Raw genomic sequence first — 26406 nt, forward strand, 5'->3', positions numbered from 1 at the left:
CCGCTCGGGGATCGGGGCAACCGATTTCCGCATGGACTCGGTCACTCGCGTTTTTGCAGGTTCTGACACACAGCCAAACCAGCGTCTGAATCTGAAACAGCAGACGTTGTTGCCATCATGGTGGCTATGGCTCTACGGGCATTCGTCTGCGTGCTGCTGGTCGCCGTTCATCGGGTTGCATCGGACAACGCCGTACAATTCAGCGATACTTTCGGAGGCCCCCATGGGACTGAATTCTCGGACGAAGCCTCGGTAGTCGCCGGAGAGACCGTGAGCTTCATCACCATTCGTGCCGGTGCTCGCGTGGACGGCATTTCAATGGGTGTGTCGTCGCCTACAGCCCAGACGTTCACGCACGGAGGAAGTGGCGGGACGGACAACACGCTCACGCTCGCGACGGGCGAGTACATCACGTCGATGGTCGCCCATTGGGGCAAGAAGGACGGCCACACTCGGATCTTCTACCTCAGCTTCGGTACAAGTGCTGGCAACTCGATCTCAGGTGGAACGCAGACCGACTCGGCCGGATCCACGACGGCCCCCGAGGGTTACCAGCTTGCAGGGTTCTACGGTCAAGACGGCGACGAGATCGATCTACTCGGTGCGATCTGGGCGAGCATTGATGCGACGACGGAGAGCCCCGCCACGGTCGCCCCTACCAACGATTCGTCAGCATCCGCTTCCACGTCGGTAGAGCAGAATTCTGTGGACCAAACGGACCTGTCAACGTCCGTGGAGCAGAATTCCGTGACCCAAACGGACTTGCCACCAGCTTCTTCAACGGGTTCATCGGCTCAAAGCTCGGGGATGGATGACGGGACACTCATTGTATCTGAATCTCCGAGCACCACTGCTCCAGCTTCAGCTTCCTCGGGATCTGCTACTCGCCTAAGCCAAAGCTTCGGTGGACCTCACGGCACGGAATTCTCGGACTTGTCGCTGGCGACATCGGGCCAAACGATCACCTCTCTCACGATTCGTGCGGGAGACCGCGTCGACGGCCTCACTCTACAAGTGTCAGCCCCGACGGCGCAGACCTTCACCCACGGCGGAACTGGGGGGTCGGACAACACTCTCACGCTCGAGTCAGGCGAGTACATCACGTCCATGGAGGTTCACTGGGGCCAAAAGGACGGGCACACGCGCATTTTCTACTTGAGTTTCGGTACGAGCGCTGGCAACATGGTTTCTGGAGGAACTCAAACGGATCAAAGTGGCTCGGTGAGCGCACCTGACGGGTATCAGCTGGGCGGGTTCTTCGGCCGTGACGCGACCTTCTTGGTGCGATCTGGACGAGTATCGACGCCATTACGGCAAGCTCTGGAAGCTCAGCCACCACCACGACTGTATCGGATAGTGACATCGTCCTTAGTGACCTGTACGGCGGTCCCCACGGCGTCGCGTTCTCTGACATCAACTCCATCAAGTTCCAGCAAACGGTGAGCTCTATTACGATCCGCTCTGGTGACCGTGTGGATGCCGTGACGCTGCAGGTCACCGCACTGGTAGAGGTTACCATGAACCACGGAGGCTCAGGAGGAACCGATGCTACGCTCACACTTGGGGTTGGGGAGTATATCACATCCATGGAGGCTCATTGGGGCAAGAAGGACGACCACACGCGGGTGTTCTACCTGAATTTCGTCACGAATTTCGGCAACTCCATCTCTGGAGGAACTCAGACTGATGACAAGGCCACTGCTACCGCCCCTGATGGGTTCCAACTCGCTGGGTTCTACGGTCGCGCGGAGGATGAAGTTGATCAGCTTGGTGCGATCTGGACGAGGATCTTAGCCACGGACCTATCGCTGTCCGATGAAGAGACGAGCTCGAGTCTAATTTACGGAACTACCATCCGAAACTGGGTGGGCCCCACCATCGGCGAGTCCAGCGACACGGCGTGCTACCGGAAGTCGGTAGCTTACAACACTACCAATATTTGTCCGCTGGGATATGGCAAAGACGGTAGCGACTGTGTGGCTCAATGCCCATTGTCGTACCCGGTCTCATGCTCATTGGAGTGTATCCCTCAGAACGACGACTGCGCGCTCGAGGTGCTCTCAAAGATCGGATCCGTCGTCACTGTGGCTCTAAACGCTGCTACTGCCGGCGTCTTTGGAGAAATCTACGCAACGTACAAGACCGCCAAGTGGGCTATCACCTGTGCCGCGAATATTATCACAGTGATCCGCGGTCTCATCTACTACCTCCGGTACAGACAAACGTCGGCGCCTGAAGGAGACACAGCGGAACTGCTCGTCGTAGCCTACCAGCTCGACGTGGTGTTGTACGATCTCCCCGTGGCTGTCTGCACTTGTCTCGGCCTACCCGTTCCCAAGAACGCCAAGTTTGCTGATATTGTGCTGAAGGTTGTGGAGGGTATTGTGAAGCAAGCCATCACCAACGGCGACGAGATCGTCTCGACTGCTGAGAACGTGCTGAACCTCCTTACGGGTACTGGGGCTCTGAACACGACCGACTCGACCGTCGATGAGCTCCAGGACCTCATGGATACCAACTCGAGCTGCGGTTATGAGCTCAAACGCTTGACGGATCACGTCGTCCGCTCGGTTAATGAGATCAGCAACGCAACCCCCGGAGTCAATGTGGATGATATTCGAGTAACGGTGTACCAGTCGTCCATCGTGCTGAACGGCATCCCTGCTGTGACCAACTACTGCATGGGGGAGCTTCTGGCCAACAAGACGCTCACAGCAGCGTACGAGACGCGCGATATGCTGCGGACAACGTTCGGGGTTATCATCGACCAGCTCATTGAGACCGGCACGACGGATATGGGCGAATCGGTTGCGGAAGACGAGTACATGCTCAAGGTGTCGAACATGGGGCTTGTTGCCTTGTCGATGATTGACCCGACGGGTATCGCGTACATGGCGTCGCAGTTCGTGCAGCCGATTTGTGGACCGACAGCATATTTGGGCGAGATCGACGACGGCACGCTCTACGACGCTCTCGGACTTACGACGGTGGACGAGGCGTTCGAAGGAAGTTACGGCACGTGGACCAAGAAGGGAGACGGAGTTGTCCACCTCAGTTTGGAGAGTGTGGACACCGAAGACGTGACGGTGGTGGTCCACTCGGGAGGCGACACGTACGCTGAGGTGAAAGTCGGAGCGGGCGAGACTGTGACCTGGGACGCCACAATCCCGGAGCTGCAGGACAAGACCATGTACATCGATCGCTGGCGTCCGGGCCTTCTGGGTCTGCCTGGATCCGGAGGAGGTTCGCTGGTGCTCTGGATCCCTCGGTCATCGCAGGGCGGCCACATCGACATGCACGTGCGTATCAACGTTAGTTAAGTTTTATGAGCTTGTGAGTTGGATTGAACTCGGATCAAGTCGAAAAGAAAAATTTAATGTCATTGGAAATGGTGTTGAGGCTGATACCTTTTCAGCAAGGCTGCAACTAACTCACTGTAGAGGCGACCTGTTCAATGAACTAGGTGCACTACGTGTATATTGGTAGACCACGATACATGTAACGTTAGTAGTCATCACGATAGGAAGACGCCATTTCATAACCGAGGATTTCAAAGTGGAAATCACTTGTAGAACGCGCAAAATACCCTAAATCAAATGGTTTTAGCACGAGCTTATGATAATGCACGGTACGGTCTAACAAAAAAATACTCGCCCAAACAAAATCCGGGATTTGGTCCACGAGTTCTCAACACTTCATGCGAGCGGAACGGGGGCACCGTGCACCACTCCCACGAATACAAATCTAAACTTACCGCCGCAAAGCGGCGGCGCTGTAAAAACATAAGCGCAAGACGCCCCTCTTGCGGTTAAATCGCGATTCGTAGTTAGGTTGATTAGTAACCTGGTGTTTTGACGCCGGCTACTTCGTTATGTAACCTCCGCGCGGCAGATCAAAGACAGCGGATACAGTGACACCTCCCTAAATGAACCCCTCTAACTGACTATGTGTTCCCTATCTGGTTAGGATTCCTCGACTGCAAACGGGATTATATGGATTTCACTATAGGTGTTCTATAACTGATCAAAAACCTCTTTATTCTCTAAATGGTCGCCATTGTTGGCCTCAACCCTCTAAATGGACGCCTTAGTAATAGATCCAAACTCAAATATTTTTCTCAATCACTTCCCTGCCTCCTCCCACGTATGCCATTGCTACCACTACTCCCGCCACAACAAATCGAGCGAAGAGAGAAATTGTATTTGGGATGCTAAGTTGGAACAAAGAGTTTGCACTGCAAGCTTGTAAATACTGGTAAATAAGCTAGCCACAGTGCTTTACAATCAGCGCAGCGTACATATATATTTTACGAAAAGCTAAAATATTATGATGTCGAGACAACTAGGGGCTATGCAGTAGATACCAAGCAAAAGATAAAACTGCAGGCATGGTGGCAGGATATCGAGACAATAAATATTCCCATAACCTCAATGTATTGAAACTCACGTACACCCTGAGGGGGTGCGATTCTGCTAATACCAATGAGAAGAAGGAGTAGGAACAGACAATACCGCACCTACCGTTATTGGTTAAGTTCTGTACGAAACAAAACAAGAGTATGAAAATGCTACCAGGTAGAGAAAGCCCTTGTATTGTGCACCTAACATATGAAAATGTAGCCATTAGAAGTGTAGCCATTTCTTTATCTGATCAATTCGTTAACTGTATTAGACGTCACCAAAAACCACCATGTGCTGACATCCGTCCTGGGACCCCCGACAAATATAACAGCCAATAGGAGACAACATTCAGCAATCTCGCCAGAAGCAGCAAGTTGATGCCAACAAGATCAGCGACCGTCACTGCGGTGGAGGCACTGCGGGCCCGCAAGCTCGGACGGTGCATGAAGTAAGTGCTGCAGATCCTAATGAGATGTATGCGGTGACCTATGTTCTTAACTATTCGATTTGCTTGTGCTGATATGGCAGCATACTCTAGTGGTGATGTGAAGCCGACTACTGAGCGGGACAGACTTACCACAGCTAGCTGTATCAAGTGGCTGCCCAGAGCTGCTGCGGCCTCTACTCTGACTAGTGCTGTGGCTAACAAGAACAGGGGGCGAGGCCTTGATCGTGCTAGGCATCCTGCATCACTGTTGCACTAGATCTACCCGCGTCGATATGGTTTCGGCGACTCAGCTGGCGCAAAGCGCAGGCAAGCTCATGGAAGCCAACGTACCGTAGACGATTGAGGCTCACTTCGCCGGCGTTCTTTCAGTTGGAGATCGACTCCAACTCGTGCTATGTAAAGGTACATACTCATTTTCAAATGCGTTGTGGGGTGTGCTAATTACTAAGATACTACCACTTGTTGTATATTGATGTAGACATTTAGCTGGTGGCAAGCGGATTTATTCTGCATGAAAAGAAACTGGTAATAGACTGCATTGGTGCTGATTGGCGGTGCATGCAGTTCGGATTGGTGCTGTTGGGTCCACATCCACGCTTTCGTTTGTTGCAGCTTGCGCACGCTGGGCCTGTTGGCCGTGCACTGTTGAGCGTTTGACTGTGCACAAATGCAGGTGGTACAGGTGCTGGGTTTGAAGATACACTCCCGGATACCGGTGCTGCTGTTGGCACGTTGTTGCCTTCTGCTGCCTGTAGCACTGCGCGCCGTTTACGCTCTGCATTGAGTCGACAACGAAGTTTGTTCAAATCCAAGCTCCCGGACGGGTGTATCTGCTGGTATTTTGCGACGACACTCGGCCACTTTCCGTGAGCCCCTTTTCGAAAACTAGCCGCGTGCTCCAGCAGAGCATCTAGAGTGGTTTCGTCCAAAATTTCAAACCGACTTCTTTTTGGTGAGTGTGGAGCTTCTTGGCTACTTGAATTACTGGGGTTGGTCGCTGGTACCGACACACACAGCCATGCCAAATTGTAGCTGCTGTGTAGAAGCATCTACCGGTGCAAGAGGTTTCGGTGGACGAGATACTTTATTGTCTGTGAACGGATCTTGCGCGAGTGCCTCTACGGAGGCGTTTGGAGGTTGGATGGAGTTACACGAAGAAGTGTTGAGTTCGACACCTTCATATCTGCGACGCTTGTAGCTTACGGACCGGCGCAAAGAATCCCAGCGTCGCTCCAGAAATTCATCACTCTTCTGATTAATTCCCGAGCATGTGCAGGCGGCAAAATCGAGAGACTTGCTTGGCGTGCTTAATACCGACCGGTAATCGTGACGATGAAGTGTCTGCTTCGCTCTGTCGTAACGCGCTTCGAACATTTTTAAACTTAATCGTGAAGGATGAGCTTGACTTTTTGAGTGCGCCCCATCTCCTCTCTAGTGATACTTTGTCAAATGCTCGAACTCCACCGCAGACACAGCTCGCGAAGTCATAGAGTCTACAAAACGCCAGTCGTTTCTGCGAGACAATATTGGTCCGTCGAAGAGTGTCAAATAGTTGCTGCTGCAGCGCTCGCTCGGATCCTGTTTGACAACGACAGAATCGCCCAGCGCTTCCACAACGAATTTCCGCACGGCTGCCGCTTTATCAGAGATGAGATAGCAGTCGCCGTCTGCATCGAGCTGCGGTCGAACGTCAGAGAGTAGTTGCATGGTCTCATCTTTGTTTTCGGAGCTCGTAAGACGCCGACCAACTATCTGCCCGATTTCATTTTGCAACAGAAGCAATATTTTTGCGTCTGCTAGATTATCACGTTGTCCATGACCGCTCCACAGTTTCAATCGTTTGCAGAACTTCACCGAGTGATCAGCACGCAGGACCTTCTTCACTTTGGTCTGCTTCATTACTACTTCACACAGAGAGCCGTATAATTCAGTGTACGCCAACCAGGCGTCGGTCATTGAGCTTTGTGACACCACCTTGTTTTTTTCCAGGTATGCATCGACGGTGGGCGGGATCGGCGGCAAATAAGCGGCATTTTCGCGGTACTTCTGGCCGACTGCATAAACTAACTTTGAGAGCAACTCGTAGTACCTGTTGCGTCGACGTCTCTCCAAGTGACTCAAAGCACGCGAGAATCCATTGGGAGAGAGAATTCCTTCATGAACGTGCTCCATTAACCCCTTAGAAAACCCCATTTTCTTGCTAATGACGAACGGGAGATGTACTGCCACGTCTGGGTTAGCCTCGAGAAAGCTAGAGCTCAACGTTAAAAACGTCCTGGCCTTTCCGCTTGCAACTTTGCGGGCGCACTGGTACTTCACATAGAGAACATTATACTTGTATCCGACGTCCTCAATAACACGCTGCTTCCTCTCTTTCACGTTAGACTCACATTGACATCCTGGCACCACACAGAACGGACGCTTCCATCGTCTTCTTGCTTCTGGAACCCACACCAACACCGGCCGAGAAAAAAACGAAGCCAAGCTTGCTCCACACGATACAGATTCAGGAAAGACAGTCTGAGGTGGGAACGAACACGTGTCTAGAGCCTGTTGTACCAATCTTCTTCTCTCATTGAGCGGGATAACGTCGGGATCTCGTACTAAATCACCGCTAGCTTGCTCGCACATCGGGCCCAATTGTTGATCCGCCGGATTTATCTAGAGTGGAGCGACTCTTCGAGCCGCTCCGCCGGAGATAGCCGAAACTCGCCGGAGATAGCGGGGCCTGCCGGCCCCCGCTATCTCCAATAAATCCTATTCCTAGCTGGCGGCGGGGCCGCCCTTCGGGTGGCGGCGGGTGGCGGGCCGCAAGGCCCGCCAACCCTGGTCAAGCCGGAGGCCCATTGGGGCAATAAGGACGACCACACGCGCATCTTTTACCTAAATTTTGGCACGAGCGCCGGCAACTCGATCGCGGGAGGGTCCATGACGGACGACAAGAACTCGGTGACGGCACCCGAGGGCTTTCAGCTCGGAGGGTTTTTCGGTCGTGACGGTGACGAGATCAACCTGTTGGGCGCCATTTGGACGCGTATTGCTGCTGATACTCCCCCTCCCCCTACGGACCCGCCTGCTCCAGCTCCCGCTCCGGCCCCAGCTCCTGAGCCGGCGCCGTCGGAAGAAGTGCCGGCGGTTACTGAAGCCCCAGCTCCAGCGCCGGCGGAGGCTCCGGCACCGACAGCTACGGAAGCTCCAGCACCGGCAGCACCTGCCATCTCGGTGGAGGATTCCGTGCAGCTTAGTGAAAGCTTCGGCGGCCCCCATGGTACCGAGTTCTCGGATGAATCTGCTGCCACTTCAGGACAGAAAGTTGCGTCCATTACGATTCGAGCGGGCGAGCGCGTCGACGGCGTCGCGCTCGAAGTAACTGAGCCAAAAGCTACGACATTCAGTCACGGAGGAACTGGAGGAACGGAGAACAAGCTGACACTCGCTGCTGACGAGTATATTACGTCCATGGAGGCCCATTGGGGGAAGAAGAACGACCACACGCGTATTTTCTACTTGAGTTTCGGTACGAGCGCCGGCAACACGGTGTCGGGAGGGTCCATTACGGATGATAAGAACTCTGTTACGGCCCCTGAAGGTTTCCAGCTTGGTGGATTCTTCGGCCGTGACGGTGACGAGATCGACTCCCTCGGTGCGGTTTGGACGAGATTGAACTGGTGACAGCCGCACCAACTCCGGCTCCGGTACCCGAGGAAGCTCCAGGTACAGTGAAGCCGGCAGGTTCAGGCTCAGTGGCGTCTGGAGGTACGACCACGAAGGTGAAGCGAGCTAGTCAGTTGAGCGAGTCGTTTGGTGGACCTCATGGCAACCAGTTCTCCGATCAACCGGCTGCTACTTCAGGACAAACAATCACGTCACTTACAGTGCGTGGCGCGGAGCGTATTGACGGTCTCACTTTGGAAGTGTCGGCACCGACGGCTCAGACATTCACACACGGTGGAACGGGAGGAGATCCGTACACGCTCACGCTCGGTGAAGGGGAACATATCACGTCAATGGAGGCTCATTGGGGTCAAAAGGACGGCCATACACGCACCTTCTATCTGAATTTCGGTACCAGTGCCGGCAATTCCGTCTCCGCAGGTTCTCAGACTGACGAGAAGGCTTCGATTACTGCGCCGGAAGGTTATCAGCTCGGAGGATTCTTTGGGCGTGACGGCGATGAGATTGACCTGCTTGGTGTCGTGTGGACGAGCATTGAAGTTGTGGGGGAACCTGCAGCTGCTGCTGTATCAGCAGACGAAGATATTGTGTTAAGTGAGACGTTCGGTGGTCCTCATGGAATTGCGTTCTCGGATATCAACTCGATCAAGTTCGGTCAGACAGTGAGCTCTATTACGATCCGGTCAGCCGAGCGAGTTGACGCTGTGACGCTACAGGTTGCTGCCCCTGCCGAGGTGACAATGAACCACGGAGGGAAAGGAAGTGAAGACAAGACGCTCACGCTTGGCCCTGGTGAGTACATTACGTCCATGGAAGCTAATTGGGGCAAGAAGAACGACCACACGAGAGTATTCTACGTAAGCTTCACAACCAGTGCTGGTAACACGATCTCGGGTGGGTCGCCCACCGACGATAAGGGCACAGTCACCGCCCCTGAAGGCTTTCAACTGAGTGGATTCCACGGCCGCGCGGAAGACGAAGTGGATCAACTTGGAGTCATTTGGACGAGGATTTCGGCTAAGAACATCGAGTTGACCGACTCTGCCGGCAACGGCAACGGCACGTCAATTCGCAACTGGGTGGGCCCCACTGTCGGAGCGGCCAGTGAGACAGCCTGCTACCGGAAGACGGTGGCGTTCGACAGCAACAACATTTGTCCCTTGGGCTACGGCAAAGACGACGACGACTGCATCACGCAGTGCCCCATGGCTTACCCCGTTTCGTGCGCGTTGGAGTGCATCCCTCAGAACGACGACTGTGCACTCGATGTTCTCTCCAAGATCGGATCTGTCGTGGCGGTGGCGCTTAATGCCGCAACTGGAGGAGTGTTTGGTGAGATTCTGGCGGCGTACAAGACTGCCAAGTGGGCTATCACTTGCGCTGCGAACATCGTCTCGGTGGTGAGATCCTTGATCTTCTACATGCGGTACCAGCAGACAGCGGCACCCCAAGGAGACACCGAACAGCTTCTCACTGTGGCCTAGTGGCCTACCAAGCGGACGTCGTGCTGATCGATCTGCCCGTGGCTGTGTGCGTGTGCCTCAACCTCCCAGTCCCTAAGGGAGCTGTCTTCGCGGATACCGTACTCACTATCGTCGAAGGTATCGTAAAGCAGGCTATCACCAATGGAGACGAAATCATCTCGACGGGAGCAAACGTCCTGAATTTACTCACAGGCAGTGGAGCGGTCAACTCGTCGGCTACAACTGTGGACGAACTGCAGGAGCTCATCGACAAGAATTCCTCCTGTGGGTGGCAACTCAAGAGCCTCACCGACCGCGTAGTGTTCGCGGTCAATGATGTTCGGAACAAGACGCCGAACGCTGCCGCTGACGACGTCCGAGTGATTGTGTACAAGTCCGCCACCGTTCTCAACGACATCCCGACCGTCACTAACAACTGTATGGGCGAGTTATTGGCCACCAAGACGCTGACAGCCTCGTTCGAGACGCGCGACATGCTCCGGAAGACGTTCGGAGTGATCGTGGACCAGCTCATCGAGACCGGCACGACCGACATGGGCAAGGATGTGGACAACGACGAGTATATGCTCAAGGTGGCGAACATGGGGCTCGTCGTGCTGTCGACGATTGACCCGACGGGGATCGCCTACATGGGCTCGCAGTTCGTCCAGCCCATCTGTGGGCCGACTGCATATCTTGGCGAGATTGATGACGGGACGCTGCACGACGCGCTGGGGCTTACGACTGTGGACGAAGCGTTTGAGGGGAGTCACGGGTCTTGGACCAAGGTGGGCGACGGGGTGGTGCACATTGTGTTCGAGAGCGTTGACACCAAGGACGTGACGGTGGTGATCCACTCGGGAGGTGACAAGTACGCGGAGGTTGATGTTGGAGCAGGAGATGTGGTGACGTGGGACGCAACGATCCCGGAGTTGCAAGACAAAAGAACATGTACCTGGATCGATGGCGGCCCGGAATTCTGGGTCTTCCTGGCTCTGGAGGTGGTTCGTTGTTGCTCTGGATTCCGAGGTCGTCGGAGGGAGGACATATCACGCGATGCATGTGCGGATTAACGTCAGTTAGAGACGACAGGTTTTTTGTTGTTTAGCTTGAAGTCATAGAGCTACATGTATGTGGTGTCAAGCGTAAAGTAAAGTCTATGAGAGTTGTAAGGACTGTTTGAATAGCGATGACGGAGATTCTCGTTCGTTCACCGAAAGTTGACCTGTTGACTGTGAGCAAATCGCTCTCGGTCCGACCCTCAACGCTGACAGAAGTGTTAGGCCCCGACTCAACCGGCAAATCGAACGGTGTGGTGCTCCTTTGGACGGCTCGAAGATAGGTTACAACAGTGCCGCTCAGGAATTATTGCTTTTCCATCTATCCTACAGGCATGGGGTAAATTGTGGTACATTGTGGTTACGAGCCAAAGACATGAGGTTCCTTGCTGGAGAAGCAAGGAACCTCATGGAGAAGCAAGGTGCCGAATGGCTACCCTAAAGGGATGGTGGGAGGGTTGAAATTCCTGAGTCGCCAGCGATGGCGCGAGACGATAGCGCGCGTGAGTCGCGCATGATCTTGATATTGAAGCGACGAGGATGATAGCGTCCGAGGTCTCTGGCGTAGCGAGGGCCGGATGCCGCACCTTTCTCGTCGTGTCGCTGAGACCACAATTGAACCGACAGAATCGTTCTCTGCCGTCTGAATCGAGTCTTGTCCAGCGATTTCGGGGGCCTTTGGATGCCATCCGGACTCCGGAAAAACACATATCCATAACTCTGGTTGCTGCGCTCTCTGCGCCAGGATATTAACCAATTCTCGTAAGGACGGCACTGCAAGCTTTACGCGAGTTAATTTGCAGCCCAGTTCGTCCGTGTAGGAGGGCAATTCAGCGCATCGCTGTCTTCACGACTTCAACGCGCGAAACACGCATCTCGGTAATCGTCCTGGGGGCGCCTATCTCAATCTTTTCTATCCCGATCTCATGATCCTCTCCAAGTTATACATTTCCTAGTGCAATCCCATCCGAAACTTCATCTTACTGTTGCATGGCAAGGTTCTCCGAGGCCACGACTGACACGATACTATCATCGATAGATAGCGTCGGCAGCGAGGGTCGTGGCCATTGTTGGCATCAATGCCGCCGTCATCACGCTGAGACCGAGCACGCTCTCGCCTCACTTGTCATTATCGAAATTGCTTCCCATGGCGCTTCGGATAGCGTTCCGAGCGTTGGCTGTGTTCGTGCTTGGGGCGTCTTCAGATGACTCAGTCCAGCTAAGTAAAACCTACGGCGGGCCCCATGGAACGCCCTCCTCCGACCAAGCCTCAGTCGCTGCTGGCCAGACCGTGAGCTCCCTCACTCTCCGCTCTGGTGACCGAGTTGACGGCTTGACCCTCGTCATATCCAAGCCGACGTCAATGACTTTCACGCACGGAGGGAGTGGTGGGAGTGACCAAACGCTCGTGCTCGCTGCGAACGAGTACATCACGTCGATGGAGGTTCACTGGGGCGAAAAGAGCGGCCACACGCGCGTCTTCTACCTAAAATTCCTGACCAGTGCCGGCAATTCACTAGCTGGAGGAAGTACGACGGACTCCAGTGCGACCGTGACAGCGCCTCCAGGGTTCCAGCTCGGCGGGTTTGTCGGTCAAGACGGTGATGAAGTTGATCTACTGGGCGCTATCTGGACGCGCGTTGACGCTGCAGGCCCCGGGACGGTAGCTCCAGGTGGTGCTGGCTCAGGATCAAGTAGTATGTCTGAAGATGTGGGTCAGTCGGAGGATGGCCAGACACAGGAAGCTCCGGATGCGTCGGTGTCCGGTAGCGGAGAACAGCACGTGAAGCCGAGCAAGATTGCGGGTATTGAGCTCAGCGACGTATTCGGAGGCCCTCACGGTGGTTACGAACCTTCAACATCGTCGGGGCAGACAGTGAATTCCACCACTGTTCGTGGCGCGGATCGCGTCGATGGAGTGAGCTTGACAATCTCAGCGCCGACTCCTCTGAGCTTCAAGCATGGAGGCAATGGCGGATCGGACAAGACGCTCGCACTAGCGGAAGGGGAGTATATCACCTCAATGGAAGCTCACTGGGGGCAGCACAACGCCCACACACGCGTGTTTTACCTCAAGTTCACTACCAACAAGGGGAACTCCGTCTCGAATGGGAAACCCACCGATGAACAGGGTGTAGTGACTGCACCTGACGGGTATCAACTGAGTGGGTTCTTTGGACGAAATCGACCGACTTGGAGCGATCTGGACGAGTATTAAGGTCGTGGAAGCCACAGCCACGGAGGCACCCGAAGTCGTAGACGAAGACATCCAACTCAGCGCATTGTACGGCGGTCCACATGGCAATGCCTTCTCGGATATCAATACGCTGGTGCTGGAGCAGACAATTGGTGGTGTCACGATTCGCTCGGACAAGCGCGTTGATGCCGTGTCGCTGCATGTAACAGACCCTGCTGAGGTCTACATGGTGCATGGAGGAACAGGAGGTTCCGATAAAACTCTCATTCTGACAGCGGGGGAGTATATCAACTCCATTGAAGCCCACTGGGACAAGAAGAACGACCACACCCGCGTGTTTTACCTGAATCTGGGGACAAACATGGGCAATTCACTCTCGGGAGGGACTCAGACGGATAACAAGGCAACCGCTACTGCCCCCACTGGCTATCAGTTAGGCGGGTTCTACGGTCGTGCTGGTGATGAAGTCGATCAGATCGGAGCCATTTGGACCCGAATTCGAGCAAAAGGGGTGTCGTTGACGGACGACATGGGGTCGGATATCACCTCGGGCTCTGGTTCTGGTTTCGTTACCTACACCACGTCAATCCGCAACTGGGTGGGACCTACCATCGGCACCCCCACGGACAAGGCTTGCTATCGGAAGACCGAAGGCTTCGACAGCCACAACATTTGCCCTCTCGGGTACGGCAAGAACAGCGAGGATTGCATCACGTACTGCCCCATGGCTTATCCCGTGACGTGCGGGGACGAATGCCTCCCTCAGGGCGGCAACTGCTTGCTGGATACGCTCAAGAAAATATTTTCCGTGATCGCTGTGGCGCTCAACGCTGCGACCGACGGCGTGTTTGGTGAGATTCTGACCACGTTTAAGGAGGTCGCGCTGGTTATCAACTGCGCCACGAATATGGTCAAGGTGATCAAGGCGCTGTTGAAGTATCTAACCATTATCGGTGAATCCGGGGCGAATACCCACGAAGCTCTGATCGACGCAGCCTATCAGTCCAACGCAGTGGTGGTGGATCTACCCGTGGCGGTGTGTACGTGTCTCGGTATTCCAGTCCCCGCCGGTGCGAAATACGCCAGTACAGTGCTCAGTATCGTGGAAAATGTTGTGAAAGAAGTCGTAACAAACGGCGACGAGATCACGTCGGACGCTCAGAGCTTCATGAGCTTCCTCAAACAGAACGTGACTGCCGATACGGCGGAGGCCAGTGTGGATAACCTGCAAGAACTGCTGGACTCCAACACGACGTGCGGCTGGGAGCTCAAACGCCTCACGGATCGTGTCGTCTCCACTGTCAGCGACCTCCGCAATGCAACCAACGCTGCAGTGGATGATATTCGAGTAACTGTGAGCAAGTCGAATCTCGTGCTGTACGACATCCCTAGAGTGACCAACAACTGCATGGGCGAGCTCCTGCACAACAAGACGCAGCAGGCTGCATTCGAGACCCGCGACTTGATCCGCAAGACGTTCGGAGTCATTATCGACCAGCTCGTGGAGACGGGCAAGACAGACACGGGTAAGGACGTCTCCTCCGACGACTACATGCTGAACATCGCCGACATGGGACTGAGTGTACTGTCGACGTTTGACCCCACGGGTCTCGCGTACATGGCGTCCCAGTTCATCCAGCCCACGTGTGGACCCACGTCCTTCATCGGGGAGATCGACGACGGAACGTTATATGAAGCTCTGGGACTCGTAACCCACGGCGATGCGTTCGAAGGCAGCTACGGCACCTGGACGAAATCGGGTGATGGCGTTGTCAACCTCATTTTCGAGAGTACCGACACGAAAGACGTGACGGTAGTCGTCCATTCCGGCGGCGATCAGTACGCGAAGGTGGATGTCGGGTCGGGAGACACTGTGTCGTGGAACTGTACCATCCCCGAGCTGGAGGACAGGACCATGTACTTGGATCGCTGGCGTCCCGGGATTCTGGGTTTGCCTGGAACTGGAGGAGGGTCGTTGCTGATGTGGATTCCAAGATCGACCGAAGGAGGTCACATCAAAATGCACGTGAGAATCAACCCCAGCTAAATTTAAAAGGATGATTTTCGAGTAAACTGCGTCGACAAAATCCATGTACCTAAGTCATAACTTCATTCAAATAGAGTTAATAGCGCGAGAAATACTGAACGCCAACGCGTGTCGAACGAGCTGGCGTTGGCGTAACTGGTCCGGGTCAGGCATGTAACTGCGTGGGAACTGAAGCACTCGTAGAATGCCCTCCATGTCACACTTCATGAGCTGTTCCTGGAGTTCGTCGAGGATGACCAGAGACACACTGAACATGACTCGCCAGCCGTCGATGATGAAGATATCCAGCAGGCGGATCACGAGGTTCGGCGCTAGCGTCTCGAACGACGAGAAGAACGTCAGGAACCAGCGCGTGCAGAACGTCGCCACGTGCACGCCCTCGGCTTGGAAGTGCGCGTACAGCTCCGGCATGTGCGTCGAGAACAACAGCTCGAACTTTGACAGGTACGGTTGGAGTACAGCCATCCCCGGTTCATAGAGGTTGCGGTCGTTCTCCGGCTCCGAGAACCCCACGAACAACCAGAAAATATCCGCTTCATCTTCAGCAACTTCGGTCAGTAAGCGCACCAAGAATCCCATCCCTTGACAGTACCCCACGCGCGGGTTGTACACGACGTACGCGCGCAGCACGCGCCTAATTTTCGCTTCGAGATCGGTATTTCGGGTACTTGAGCTGGCTACGGGCTGGTGGGAGGAAGATCCTCCTTCACCTTTGACAACGATGTCGATCATCTCGTTCAGGACGGATTCAACAGTATCCTCATCGCTGTCGGACGTTGAGGTAACCAATGTGGCCGTGTTATTGGTGTAGATCCTCCGGTGGCATGTGCGCACAACGTCAACGTCAATTTCTCGGAACCACACTGCGAGCTGTGCGTCATCATCACTCAAAGAATCTTCCTCTGCGTCCAACCCACCCGCCAACTTTGTCCCCACTTTCTCCAACAACTGATCGTACATGCTGCAGCGTCTGTCGGCGGACAGATAGTGCGATGCGATGCCGCTTGACCGCCATGGTGTGGATTCGTAAAATACTGAGAGCCACAGCGAACTTCGGATCGATTCCGATAATCCTCCAGATCGGATGCTCTTCTTCCAAATCGGGGCGCTTCCAATCAAGTGAGAATGCAGGCGAAAGTTTACCTAGAAGCGAATGCATTGTTAGGAACAGTTTAATTTCGAGTAACAAGAAATCATTGACAGCACACTTACCTTCGACAGCCGAGCAAGATCTTCGACGCGGAGATATGATAGGCATTCGAAGTAAAGTGAATCATGCTGTAAACCCAAGTGCTCGGTCAGTACAAAGTGAAGAACGAAGTACAACCCTAGAAGAAGCAAGTACAGTGCGCCCCCTCGACCTACTTTTTGAAGTAATCCAGTCAGAAGGTCCTCTGTGTCCGAGCTCATAGAGTCTGCCGTAAGCATGGATTTGCTAGGAGATTTCGCCTCCCTTGCGTCAATTTCCCACAAGCACTCCTCGATGGCTAGCCATTCAGTCGGGGATTGTGGGGTGATGAACATGTGATCTCCACTCTATAATAGTGTCAGCGACAAAAAATGAATTAGAACCGCAACGAAAAAGTAAGGGAACCATGCATGACATACCTTTCGAGGGGAGTTCGCGGCGCTCTGATTCGCACTTCCAGTTGCATCAATAGGCGGTGCTGAACTCTGTCGGATGATCCTTGGCTGGCCGCTTGGGTAGTTGAATTTCCCGCGTATTGTTTTCCGGATTGACCAGAACATACTGGCGGTCCTGCGTGGAGTAATAGGCTGAAAGCTCGCTGTCCTTGGCGATGGAGAAGTTGACCGGCGAATCCTGCTTGACTTGTCTCCATTCGCATCCTCGACCTCTTCTTCGTCATGTGTCACAATTGCGTATGAAGCCAGTGTCAGTAGCCTCGCTGGGTCGCTTTGAGTGTCAATCGTCGGGGTCTTCACGCTGTCTTCTGCTGCTTTGTGCACTTGAGGCACCCTCCCGGCCTCGAAATCTTCTAATGTGATGTGCGACTCATCGTCTTCATCACTTCCTGAAATCGCTTCGACTCCGTCCGGCGCCGTAGACGAGCTCGATCCTTCGACTTCGGTCCACCCATCCGACGTCAAGCTAAACATTTTGGTCAGCTTCGAAGCCGTCGTGGATAGCGATACACTGGGTGGCGTGAGTTTCACAGCCATTGGGATCTTCAGTGGGTGATTAGCTTCCGCAACTACTTCTCTTTCTGCTGATGTTAGACTTGATAGGACGGACTCGCTTGTATAACGGAAGAAGATCGACGTTTGTAGGCGCTAAAATGTACACAAAGATTTAATTACCACCTCCATATCCGCAGACATAACGCAACTTACCGTTGAGCTGAATAAATCCAAGGTGCTTGCAGTAGCTGACTCCACGGCGTCCTCTGCATCATCCACATATAAAGTTAACACATTTTTCTCGCTGTCGATAGATTTTCTACCTTCAAATCCAACTCACCCACTAGCGGCAGCAACTTCATCTCAGCCTCCTGTAGCTCTTCAGCCACTCTGTGCAGGTCCATCTCCGTCTGCGCTCGTTTATCATCGTCCTCCAGCCTCGACGACTGCATCTTCAGCGTTATTGCACGCAGCATCTTGCACTCCGCCGCCAGTTTATCCCACACAATTATTTCTTCTCTCAGCTGGTCATGTCGCTCTAATCTCGCTTGAAGCGGATCCAGCACTGTGAACCGAATGGACTGCTCCATCCTCTCGGCTTCCTCAAGCTCAACCTGCTTCATCGTCGCCTTAAATCCCCCTCCGAAAGAATGTTCCTCATAACCACTACAAAACAATTATCGTTTTTCGTCAGATCTGTAAAAATATAAAACAAAATATGAAAAATTCCTCAATACCTGCAGGTCTCGGAGAAGATTTCCGCGACTGTAGCCATCGTAGCGCACGCGACCTGCAACACCAACACAAAACGTGTTAACACCAACTTTAAGCCACACCTTAAACTTCCTTCCTACAAAATTCTCTAAAGTCAGAACCTGAATCTGCTCGATCATGTGTGTCATCTCCATCTCCAGTCGTCTCAACGCTCTGTCCTGCCTATTAAAGTGCCACACGGCCGCCTCCAGGGGCGACGCGCTCTCCCGGAGCTCTGGCTCCTCCTCGACGGGCGCCTCCTCCGCCGCGCCGCCGCCTCGAGGCGCATAGCGACCGATTTTCCGCCGCAAACCCTGCAGCATCCGACCTGCTCCCCTCCACTACTGTATCGGCTGGTGATTTCTTCTTGGTGAGCGCGCGCGCGGTGTGATTGGCGATCGGATTCGCGCTCCCGCGCCCGTGATTGCAGGAAATTCCAGTGCCAACGGCAACAGGCGAAGGCGAAGGCGAGGCTGTCCCCTATCTACGCAGGTGCATTTTTGCTCGATCGTAGCGTTGCAACCTTCCAGCGTAACGGCTGGACTGGCCTTTTATCTTGAGCTTCAGAATACCCCCGCTTCTGTCAACAGACAGTTGAAGAGGTAAAATCAAAACCAAAAAAATATCATGGGGATTTTCTGCCGCAAGAAGAAGCAGACAAATGATGAAGAGAAGCATGAAGGGGACAAGGAATCGGGCAAGATGGACGCGGAGATCCCCCCGCCGCTCATGATGGTGCTCAATTCCGTGCAAGAAATGGACCGGAAGCCGCCCGTGACGATCGCGCTCATTGGTGTGTTGTGCAACAGTTAGAGAAAGACAGTTGCTGTGAGAAGAAGTGTGGCTAAACGATGGATTGGGGTGCAGCGGTCATGTATTTGCTGCATGTTCAAGCGACACGGACTCCGTCGTTGTTGCGTCCGTTTGCACTGTGAGTGCGTGAGTGTTGGTGACGTTGATGGGAAAATGGGGTTGTCCTCTACTAATTCCTTCTTGTCGTTAGATGTCCTGGTAAAGTGGTGGCAAACAAGGAAATTGCAGCGGTGTTCATCTCGCCGTTCATCCACTGGGAGGACTTGCATCTATACCAAAGCATGTGAGTGCAGAGGGTGGAAGGGTGTACCTAAGGACGACGGGCTGACGTGTTAACCTTAGATTATCCTTCCTTTGGAAAGGATACAAACTGGAAGGACGACTCGGTAGCATTGGCTTTTGCGTGCTGCTGGTCTACTTGATCGTCTTGACGCAAGCACTCATTGTGGCTGGGGCGCACGTGATATCATGGGTTGGTACACTTCTCGCTCGAATTGAAATAGTTGCAGTGAGGCATCTTACGTGGCACTTTGTTTGTTGTTGCTGTAGGGTGCAATGCAGGAATGCATTACAGGCTTTTCCGGTGTGCTTACCGCTATAAAGGTATGGGGCATGGCGGCGCAAAGAGGCATCCAGAGTATTCATGCTGACGGAAGTAATGTTGGTCAGGTGATTTTGAATGTCAATTCGCCAGCATTCACGAAACTTTACAGCTTCAAGGTGCCCACGAAATACGCAGCGTGGCTCGAGTTGGTTATCACCTACCTATTGGTCCCGAAGTTGCCGATACTGGCTCAAGCTGCCGGGCTCATTGCAGGTGCGTTACACTAATGCGTACTCTAGCAACTCGAATGCTCTACTCACGGTTGTACTGCCGTCTAATTACAGGTTACGTCTACGTCGTGACTCCGAACGCGCAGGGGATAGTCGACTGTGTGGCTCAGCAAGTGCAACAGCTCTTGATTCGAGCTGGAATCATGAAAAGACCCCTGCAGTGGTGGCAGCTCTGGCCGAGATTCAGAGACTCCATGCGCCGACGAAAGCAGCGCCGAAAAGAATGAAGAGAATAGGCCGAACGTGGTCTTCAAATTTCAACTCCGTACTAGAAAATTTAACCACAAACACCTTGAAAGGCTTCGATGGAAGTTCGTCTTCATCCGACAGGATTCCACTTAGATAAGGTGCTGGAAGCTCTCCGGCTGGATACTGTACTGCGCAGCTTCCCCTCCACCTCTGTTGCGCTCTTCCAGCATGAAGGTCACGACGCCGCAGTTGCTCATTTTTGCCTCCTTAGCCTCATGCTGCAGGTCGCTGGGGAAGAACTCGCGGCAGAATGCTCGGAACCAGAGCGAGTGGCCGTACACGACCACCACGTCCTTCTGCTGCTTGAAGACCCAGTGCGCGAACGCCAGCAGGCGGTCACGACCGCTGCCCAGCACCGCCTTGTTGCCGTGGCTCTCCGCCACATTGAACAGCTCGTCGTGGCGCTTCTCCCCGCGTAGACCTTGCACCAGCACCTCGTGCGGGTGAGCAGAGTGCGGCGCACTGAGCGCCAGCGTGTCCAAGTTGCGGCCGATCTCCTGCAGACACGACAGCACGTGGATCCTCTCGCCGGGCGTCTCCAGCCTCGAGGCCGACGCGATGCGCGCCGTGTCGATGGTGCGGCGCAGGTTGGACGCGACCACGACGCTGCCGGGCATGGGGCAACACAGATAGCGCAGCAGCGCGCTCTCCTCCGACTGAGGCGGGGAGTGGCGGTGCGGCTGCACGCGGTGCACGGGCTCCAGTGGGGCTGCTGCTGATGCCGCTTGGTTGCCGCCTGCCAGCGAGCAGAGCGGCGTCTCGCTCACGTGGTCGCGCAGACTCTGCGCCTGGAAGCGGCCGCGCTGACTCAGCGGCGAGTCCAGGAAGACCGAGTCGCCCGAGGGCAGCAGCAGCCACTCGCGAGCCACCGCGCGCAGGAGACTCACGAGCGCGCGCAGGTTGAGGCCGCGGTTGAAGACGACGTTCCACTCGGACTCGGCGTGGCGCACGAACAGGACGCGCATGCGCTTGGTCACGACGGCGGCATCCGAGGCGGAGGAGGAGAAGGAGGAGGGGGCGAGGAGGACGCTCGTCTCGGGGGCTGGCACACCTGAGGAAGAAGAGGACGACGCATGGGAGGACAGCCAGTGCTTGTCGCTGGAGAAGAGCAGGTGCAGCAACGCCAGGACGAAGAGCTGCAGCTTCCACACGACGTGGTCGGCGGCGTCCAGCAGCGCGGGCCACACGCCCAGAGACAGCAGGCGACGGCGCGCGCCGCGGTTCATCAGGGGTCGATCGTCGAAGTGATTTAGGACGGTCTTCAATGTATGGCAAGTGGCAACTGCGCACCCTTGATTAGCAACCTGCCTCAAAAAGAAACAAAAAATGTGCCTCAACCTATTTTCAAGGAGATTCTCAAACTTTATAGCCACTAAGAGATTCTCAGGTTTTATAGCCACTTCAACTTCGGGAAGTCATGCAAGCCGATCTTTTTCTCTACGATATATTATAATACCTCAATAGTACGCCGCCAGCTGGCCCATCACAGTCGAAGTTGTTCTCTAAGCGGATAGCTTAGAGCCAGCGTCATTTCTTGTCAGACCATCAGTTTTAAGCATTCGGTACTTTTTAATATGAACTTGAGTATTCAAAATCGGCTGGTACTACCGGTATAAAGCAGCAGAGGCGGTCGGATCGATGTATTTAACGAGTATTCAGTTTTGGAATAAAACGCCGCACGTGTGGACCTTAGCGGACCGACTTCGGAGGCGGCGCGATGAACGATCAGCTGCGCTGCGCATTGCAGCCCATTGATGAACATTGTGTTCATCATGCCATGGCCCATGCCGAGCGCCACGGTGGGGCTCGTGGAGATCGCGTCGCCGCAGTATGTGGCGCACACCACAGAGCTACGTGCTCAAGACAATGATAACAGTATCATGACATGCAAATGCAACTCCAATTATTCTTGCTAGGTTGTCGTGCAATAGCATCTCATCGTACCATAACCATGGTGGATGGGATAGGACGCCGCATCTTTCGTCAGGCGATTAAACATTACAAAAGCAGCACGTCTTTGTTAACGACCGACTTGAGAGTAGCCAGGTCAATATCACCTGGGGCAGTCAGTATTGTACTGCTCGCTAAGCACTGTACGTGATGCCGCCCTTCACGACGGGGTAAGCCCACCTGTAGATCGGCGTGGAAATACGTGATCTTGGTCGTATCCAGCGACCATAAGCGCCATGGTGATAAACAGCTACGCAGAAGTGAAGGGCTGACGCTGTAGTCGACAGGTGCTGTGTGGGCCGGGCCAGATTGAATTTCAACCACAGTACAGTGTAGAGTAGTGCGTAAGTAAGAATACAGCATAGACCTTCAAGGCCATGTTGGTTGCAGTGACAGCGAACCTACACCACCGCTGCTGGTTTATACGAGGGCTGGACCATTAAGTTCTGTCGTAACCCAGATGGTCCAACCCTCGCATAAAGCTGCAGATCAAGCCTTGTAGCAAGATGCAAGTTTGGTTTGCTGCAAACCGTCGAGCCGACGCGAAAGGACTATAGCAGGGGCAGCACTTGGGCATTATCAAGGCAAGTCCTAGAATTATTCAAGGCAAGTCCCAGAGACGCTTTACTTCAATATCCCTGTGCCTAGTGTGCGCATTCAGCAGAAACGAATTGTCAGCCAAGCACAAGCATCGGAGCTCGAGTGAAGTTGCGCCTCATGGCCGAAGAGGACCCGTTCGCTGAGATGGACGCGATGCTCGCAGAGCAAGTGCGCCTACGGGCCCTCCCGCCGAAGCGAACGGTCCGCGGGGTGCGCGAGTTCTACCTGATGCACAAGCCGAAGGAGGACGACTACGTTGGTGTGGCTCTGTGTGTCGCTGGGATCGAGGACCAGCCCAAGCTGTATCGGTACGACCTGGTCGACGCGATTTTCGAGGGCAAAGAGGCTGGGCTGAAGGCGAGAATGGCCAAGATGGACCGCGCGATGCGCAACACTATCACGTTGCAGGTGACAATGTGGAAGCCTCGTAAGCGTCCCCTGGGCGGAGTGCGCTGCCCGCACCGGGTTGGCGAAGTCGACGTCATTGGCAAGGTCCGCAAGCTGCAGATGTACCATTCCCTTCTGCAGGGGCAAGTGGAGGCAGAGGATTGGATGGCTGAGCAGGAGCGCGGCCTCTAAGCGGTCCGACAAGTTGGAGGCGGCGGCGATTGCGGTAGAGTGACGTGCTTTCATGAAAATGCTGAACAAGATGCCGAGCGAACTACCCACAACCAGTGTTCAGCAGTTTGCGTTGGATGATAAGCATGAGCTTGGTTCATGCAGGGCCCACCAGAAGAAAGGTATTTAGCAGATCATCGTGGTAGGTAAGCCTAATTTAATATAACGAGTTGTCAGTGTCAAGCCATGTATTGTCCGTTTTAGAAGTTTGCTGGGAAGTAGTTGGGCACGTCGCTCTTGTGCCGTCCACCACCGTGATGCTATAGTACTGGTATGGCTGCGGCAGGTTCCTCAGCGACATACTTCGACCGTGTAGCGAGTTGCTCAGCAGCCCCTCCAAGATTTGGTTTCGCCGTGGATCTTGCAGCTGTTGCGTTCGTTAAAGAGCTGCATCCACAATAAAGTAATAAGGGCATGTACTGCATGGTATCGGGCTTGACGTCGGCAGCCAGGACCAGTTACCGGTCGGAGGGGAAGCTCAGCAGCTTCTCGCCCACGAATATGAACTTGAGCAACTCGGAGCTATAGCCGACGATGATCTTTGACAACAGTGGCTTGGGTTTTGGGTACGAGGGCAGTGTGGGGGTGGGCGTGTGGTCATCTTGATAGCGGGACCGAAGCCTGGGGTCATCTCGCCAGCACGCCCACGACCATCTCGTGTGTCGAGGCACTAACCTCGACTAATAGTGCAATTGTACTAACAGTGACGCACTATTAGTACAACTGCAGCCACTGGCCAAAATTTCATTTTCTCCTCCAATCAAATTTTTCAGTTTCATATTTTCCAGTAGCCAAATCTTCAGATATTTACTTCTGTAGTAGCAAAGAGCAGTTTTCTCGGAGACATCCAATGGAGGAAGAGACTAAGTGTGAAGATGGCGCTGGGTGCGGGCTGAGTGCGCAGGTGCGAGCGATTCGTAGTAGCCCTATGTATGCAGTACTGCTTGCGGAACAAAGACGAATAAGAACAGAACGAGAACAAGCTTCGGATAGCAATAAGCGCAGACACAATGACGAAGATAACCAGCCGAGTCGGAAACGTCGTAAAGTTGGTAGACAGCGGGAAGCAGAGTATCAACGCCTTCACCGGCTTCGAAACCAAGCATTAAGAGATGAGACTGCGTTTTATACCTCCGCGGAGGTCGATGCAATGGATAGCACTTTAAACATTAAGGTACCAACCGAGGTAGACCTAGCTAGACTTCAGCGTTTTGCAGTTAGGATGTTTGAGGCTTCAACCGGCAAAAGGAGCAATTTGCTGCGTGTGCGAGCTTTTGCATCCTATGAATGATGTACAACTGACACCTTTGACGGATACCATTGCCGAGGTAAGATGTTCTCTGGTTAATTTAGGTGTCATGCGAAACGTCTCTTACCCTTGTGTTCGACAGAGCATGACGCGGTTATTGCGGATACCCGACAACGCAGATATACCAGAGTTTATCTTGAAGCAATACGACGCCGCGTCAGCACTCGATGCTCGGATGAAGGACCTCCTCCTTTTCCCACCAGGTAAGATACAATGGAAACATTCAGCTACTACTGTGTTCTCATACTCGCTCTAATGTTGTAGCCATTCACAGAGAAAATAACTCAACAATTATGCAGGTTTGTCGCGACTGCTTCGAATATATCAACAATAAAAGTAATCGCAAGCCTCCTGCTTTCGCCATTGCGAATGGCAATTATGTTGGTTGGCTACCGCAAGAGTTTCCACCACTTTCTCGTACCGATGAACAAGCCATTGCATTGGTGGCACCTTGCGTGTCCATATCAACAATCACTGGAGGAAATTGCAAAACAATACGATCACATCACTACATGGTGAAAAATACGGAAGGGCACATCGTTTCCATGCTCCCTCGCGATATCTCAGAGCGCGTGCGCGTGACCATTGTTGGAAATCTAACTTCTGAGCAAGATGCAGCCTGTCGAAAACGCTATGAATTAAATGTTGAAAACTGCCGCCAGGTAGTGGCATTTCTAATGGAAAACAACAAGGTATATCGAGAACATAAAGATGAGTGGCAATTGAATGCAAACGAAAGTTGTAGAACCCGAATAATCTAAAGAACAGGTACATCAACATTAAACAGTGATAATGATAGTCTAGCCGAAGCTGTAAGAGACTACGCTACATACAACAACGCCGGATCTGCCATTGCCGAGGGCTCTGATAAATCTCTTGAAAATTGTTGGATAGGAACCTCTAGCCTTATCATGCAGCCACCTACTATCACGAATGATGTTGTTGTCAGAAAATCCAATGCGTTTGTGTCGGCAGACCGCTGGAAGGCATGTGTGCAAATGTTTCCGACATTATTTCCGGGAGGTTGTGGGGGTCCGACAGAAAAGCGCCTCAATCCTATTTCAGTGGAGCGATGGATACAACGCCTGCTACATATCGGGGATCATCGATTTGAAACACACTATGCATGTTTACTCCTCGCATTTGATTATCTGGCACTGCAAAGTGCAAGACAAGCACTGCACATTAAACTTCATGTGTCATCTGACGCGTTAAAAGCAGGATTGATCCCCCGTGATGTAATTCGTCGCTCCGTGGAAAACCACGCCCATGTTGTTACAGCAGAAGCGCATGGAAAGAAGCCAAATCCACCCCCAAAAGAGGTTCAACAGGTTATTAACCTACGTAGAGGTCTTCGTACCAGTGAGACAGCATTTTATGGATCGAATTTGAGCAGAATGCGAGCACGACACGATCGTTTCGGATATATTAAACGTTTTGGACCACTACAGCTATTTTTTACGGTATCACCCGATACCGCTGGGACTTATACAATTGCTGAACAATCTGGTGTACTACCGCATCACGTAATCGAAGAAGCCAACATGCGTCTTTTACCAAACCGTGCTGATCGGAAGCGCATTGCCAACAACAGCCCAATGCAGTGCGCCTTATTTTTTGACAGAATAATGACTATTATAATTGATGTTTTTCTTGGGTGGGATCGAAAGACACATCAACCCAAGAAAGGTGGGGGAATTTTCGGTGTGGTTCGAGCATTTGGGGCTGCCGCAGAAACACAACAGGGTGATGATCTCCATGCCCACTTCGCGGTATGGTTACCCGGATTTCCTACCACGTCACAGCAAATGAAAGAAGCCATATCTTCGAACGAAGCATTCACACAGCGTCTA

The 26406-nt window shown here is 53.4% G+C and overlaps 7 protein-coding genes across 7 annotated transcripts; 4 read left to right on the forward strand and 3 right to left on the reverse strand.

Annotated features, from left to right (window-relative positions):
- Positions 1-117: 117 nt before the first annotated feature.
- Positions 118-3320, forward strand: PHYSODRAFT_263074 (hypothetical protein; the record flags this gene model as incomplete). The annotated part of the gene is made up of 2 exons (XM_009531362.1): positions 118-1346; positions 1373-3320. 2 exons carry the CDS (start codon positions 118-120, stop codon positions 3318-3320), a joined length of 3177 nt encoding a protein of 1058 aa, XP_009529657.1.
- Positions 3321-6279: 2959 nt separating this feature from the next.
- Positions 6280-7605, reverse strand: PHYSODRAFT_561630 (hypothetical protein; the record flags this gene model as incomplete). The annotated part of the gene is made up of 3 exons (XM_009531363.1): positions 7255-7605; positions 6966-7197; positions 6280-6902 (listed from the first exon to the last, which is right to left on the reverse strand). The coding sequence occupies exons 1-3, from the start codon at positions 7477-7479 to the stop codon at positions 6280-6282; spliced, it is 1080 nt and encodes a 359-aa protein (XP_009529658.1). The 5' UTR covers positions 7480-7605.
- Positions 7606-7776: 171 nt separating this feature from the next.
- PHYSODRAFT_263115 (hypothetical protein) lies at positions 7777-15288 on the forward strand (the record flags this gene model as incomplete). Its single annotated transcript, XM_009531364.1, has 5 exons — positions 7777-8491; positions 8524-9855; positions 10008-10990; positions 12084-13209; positions 13244-15288. The coding sequence occupies 5 exons, from the start codon at positions 7777-7779 to the stop codon at positions 15286-15288; spliced, it is 6201 nt and encodes a 2066-aa protein (XP_009529659.1).
- Positions 15289-15354: 66 nt separating this feature from the next.
- On the reverse strand, positions 15355-18503 carry PHYSODRAFT_509000 (hypothetical protein; the record flags this gene model as incomplete). The annotated part of the gene is made up of 9 exons (XM_009531365.1): positions 15355-15932; positions 15999-16431; positions 16501-16566; positions 16654-16817; positions 16932-17580; positions 17641-17693; positions 17768-18093; positions 18165-18217; positions 18303-18503. 9 exons carry the CDS (start codon positions 18501-18503, stop codon positions 15355-15357), a joined length of 2523 nt encoding a protein of 840 aa, XP_009529660.1.
- A 304-nt stretch (positions 18504-18807) lies between these two features.
- Positions 18808-20054, forward strand: PHYSODRAFT_334115 (hypothetical protein; the record flags this gene model as incomplete). The annotated part of the gene is made up of 7 exons (XM_009531366.1): positions 18808-18973; positions 19048-19111; positions 19184-19276; positions 19336-19465; positions 19543-19596; positions 19663-19810; positions 19882-20054. The coding sequence occupies 7 exons, from the start codon at positions 18808-18810 to the stop codon at positions 20052-20054; spliced, it is 828 nt and encodes a 275-aa protein (XP_009529661.1).
- A 2-nt stretch (positions 20055-20056) lies between these two features.
- PHYSODRAFT_354836 (hypothetical protein) lies at positions 20057-20798 on the reverse strand. Its single transcript, XM_009531367.1, has one exon. The coding sequence runs from the start codon at positions 20691-20693 to the stop codon at positions 20166-20168; it is 528 nt and encodes a 175-aa protein (XP_009529662.1). The 5' UTR covers positions 20694-20798; the 3' UTR covers positions 20057-20165.
- Positions 20799-22743: 1945 nt separating this feature from the next.
- On the forward strand, positions 22744-23205 carry PHYSODRAFT_263145 (hypothetical protein; the record flags this gene model as incomplete). The annotated part of the gene is made up of 1 exon (XM_009531368.1): positions 22744-23205. The coding sequence occupies one exon, from the start codon at positions 22744-22746 to the stop codon at positions 23203-23205; it is 462 nt and encodes a 153-aa protein (XP_009529663.1).
- Positions 23206-26406: the final 3201 nt, after the last annotated feature.

This window comes from Phytophthora sojae (genome assembly GCF_000149755.1).
Source record: "Phytophthora sojae unplaced genomic scaffold PHYSOscaffold_5, whole genome shotgun sequence".
Lineage (NCBI taxonomy): Eukaryota > Oomycota > Peronosporomycetes > Peronosporales > Peronosporaceae > Phytophthora > Phytophthora sojae.

What these genes read in the sequence shown, in the direction of transcription:
- PHYSODRAFT_354836 (XM_009531367.1), bottom strand. Translation starts at nt 20,693, where the DNA reads ATGCCCGGCAGCGTCGTGGTCGCGTCCAACCTGCGCCGCACCATCGAC.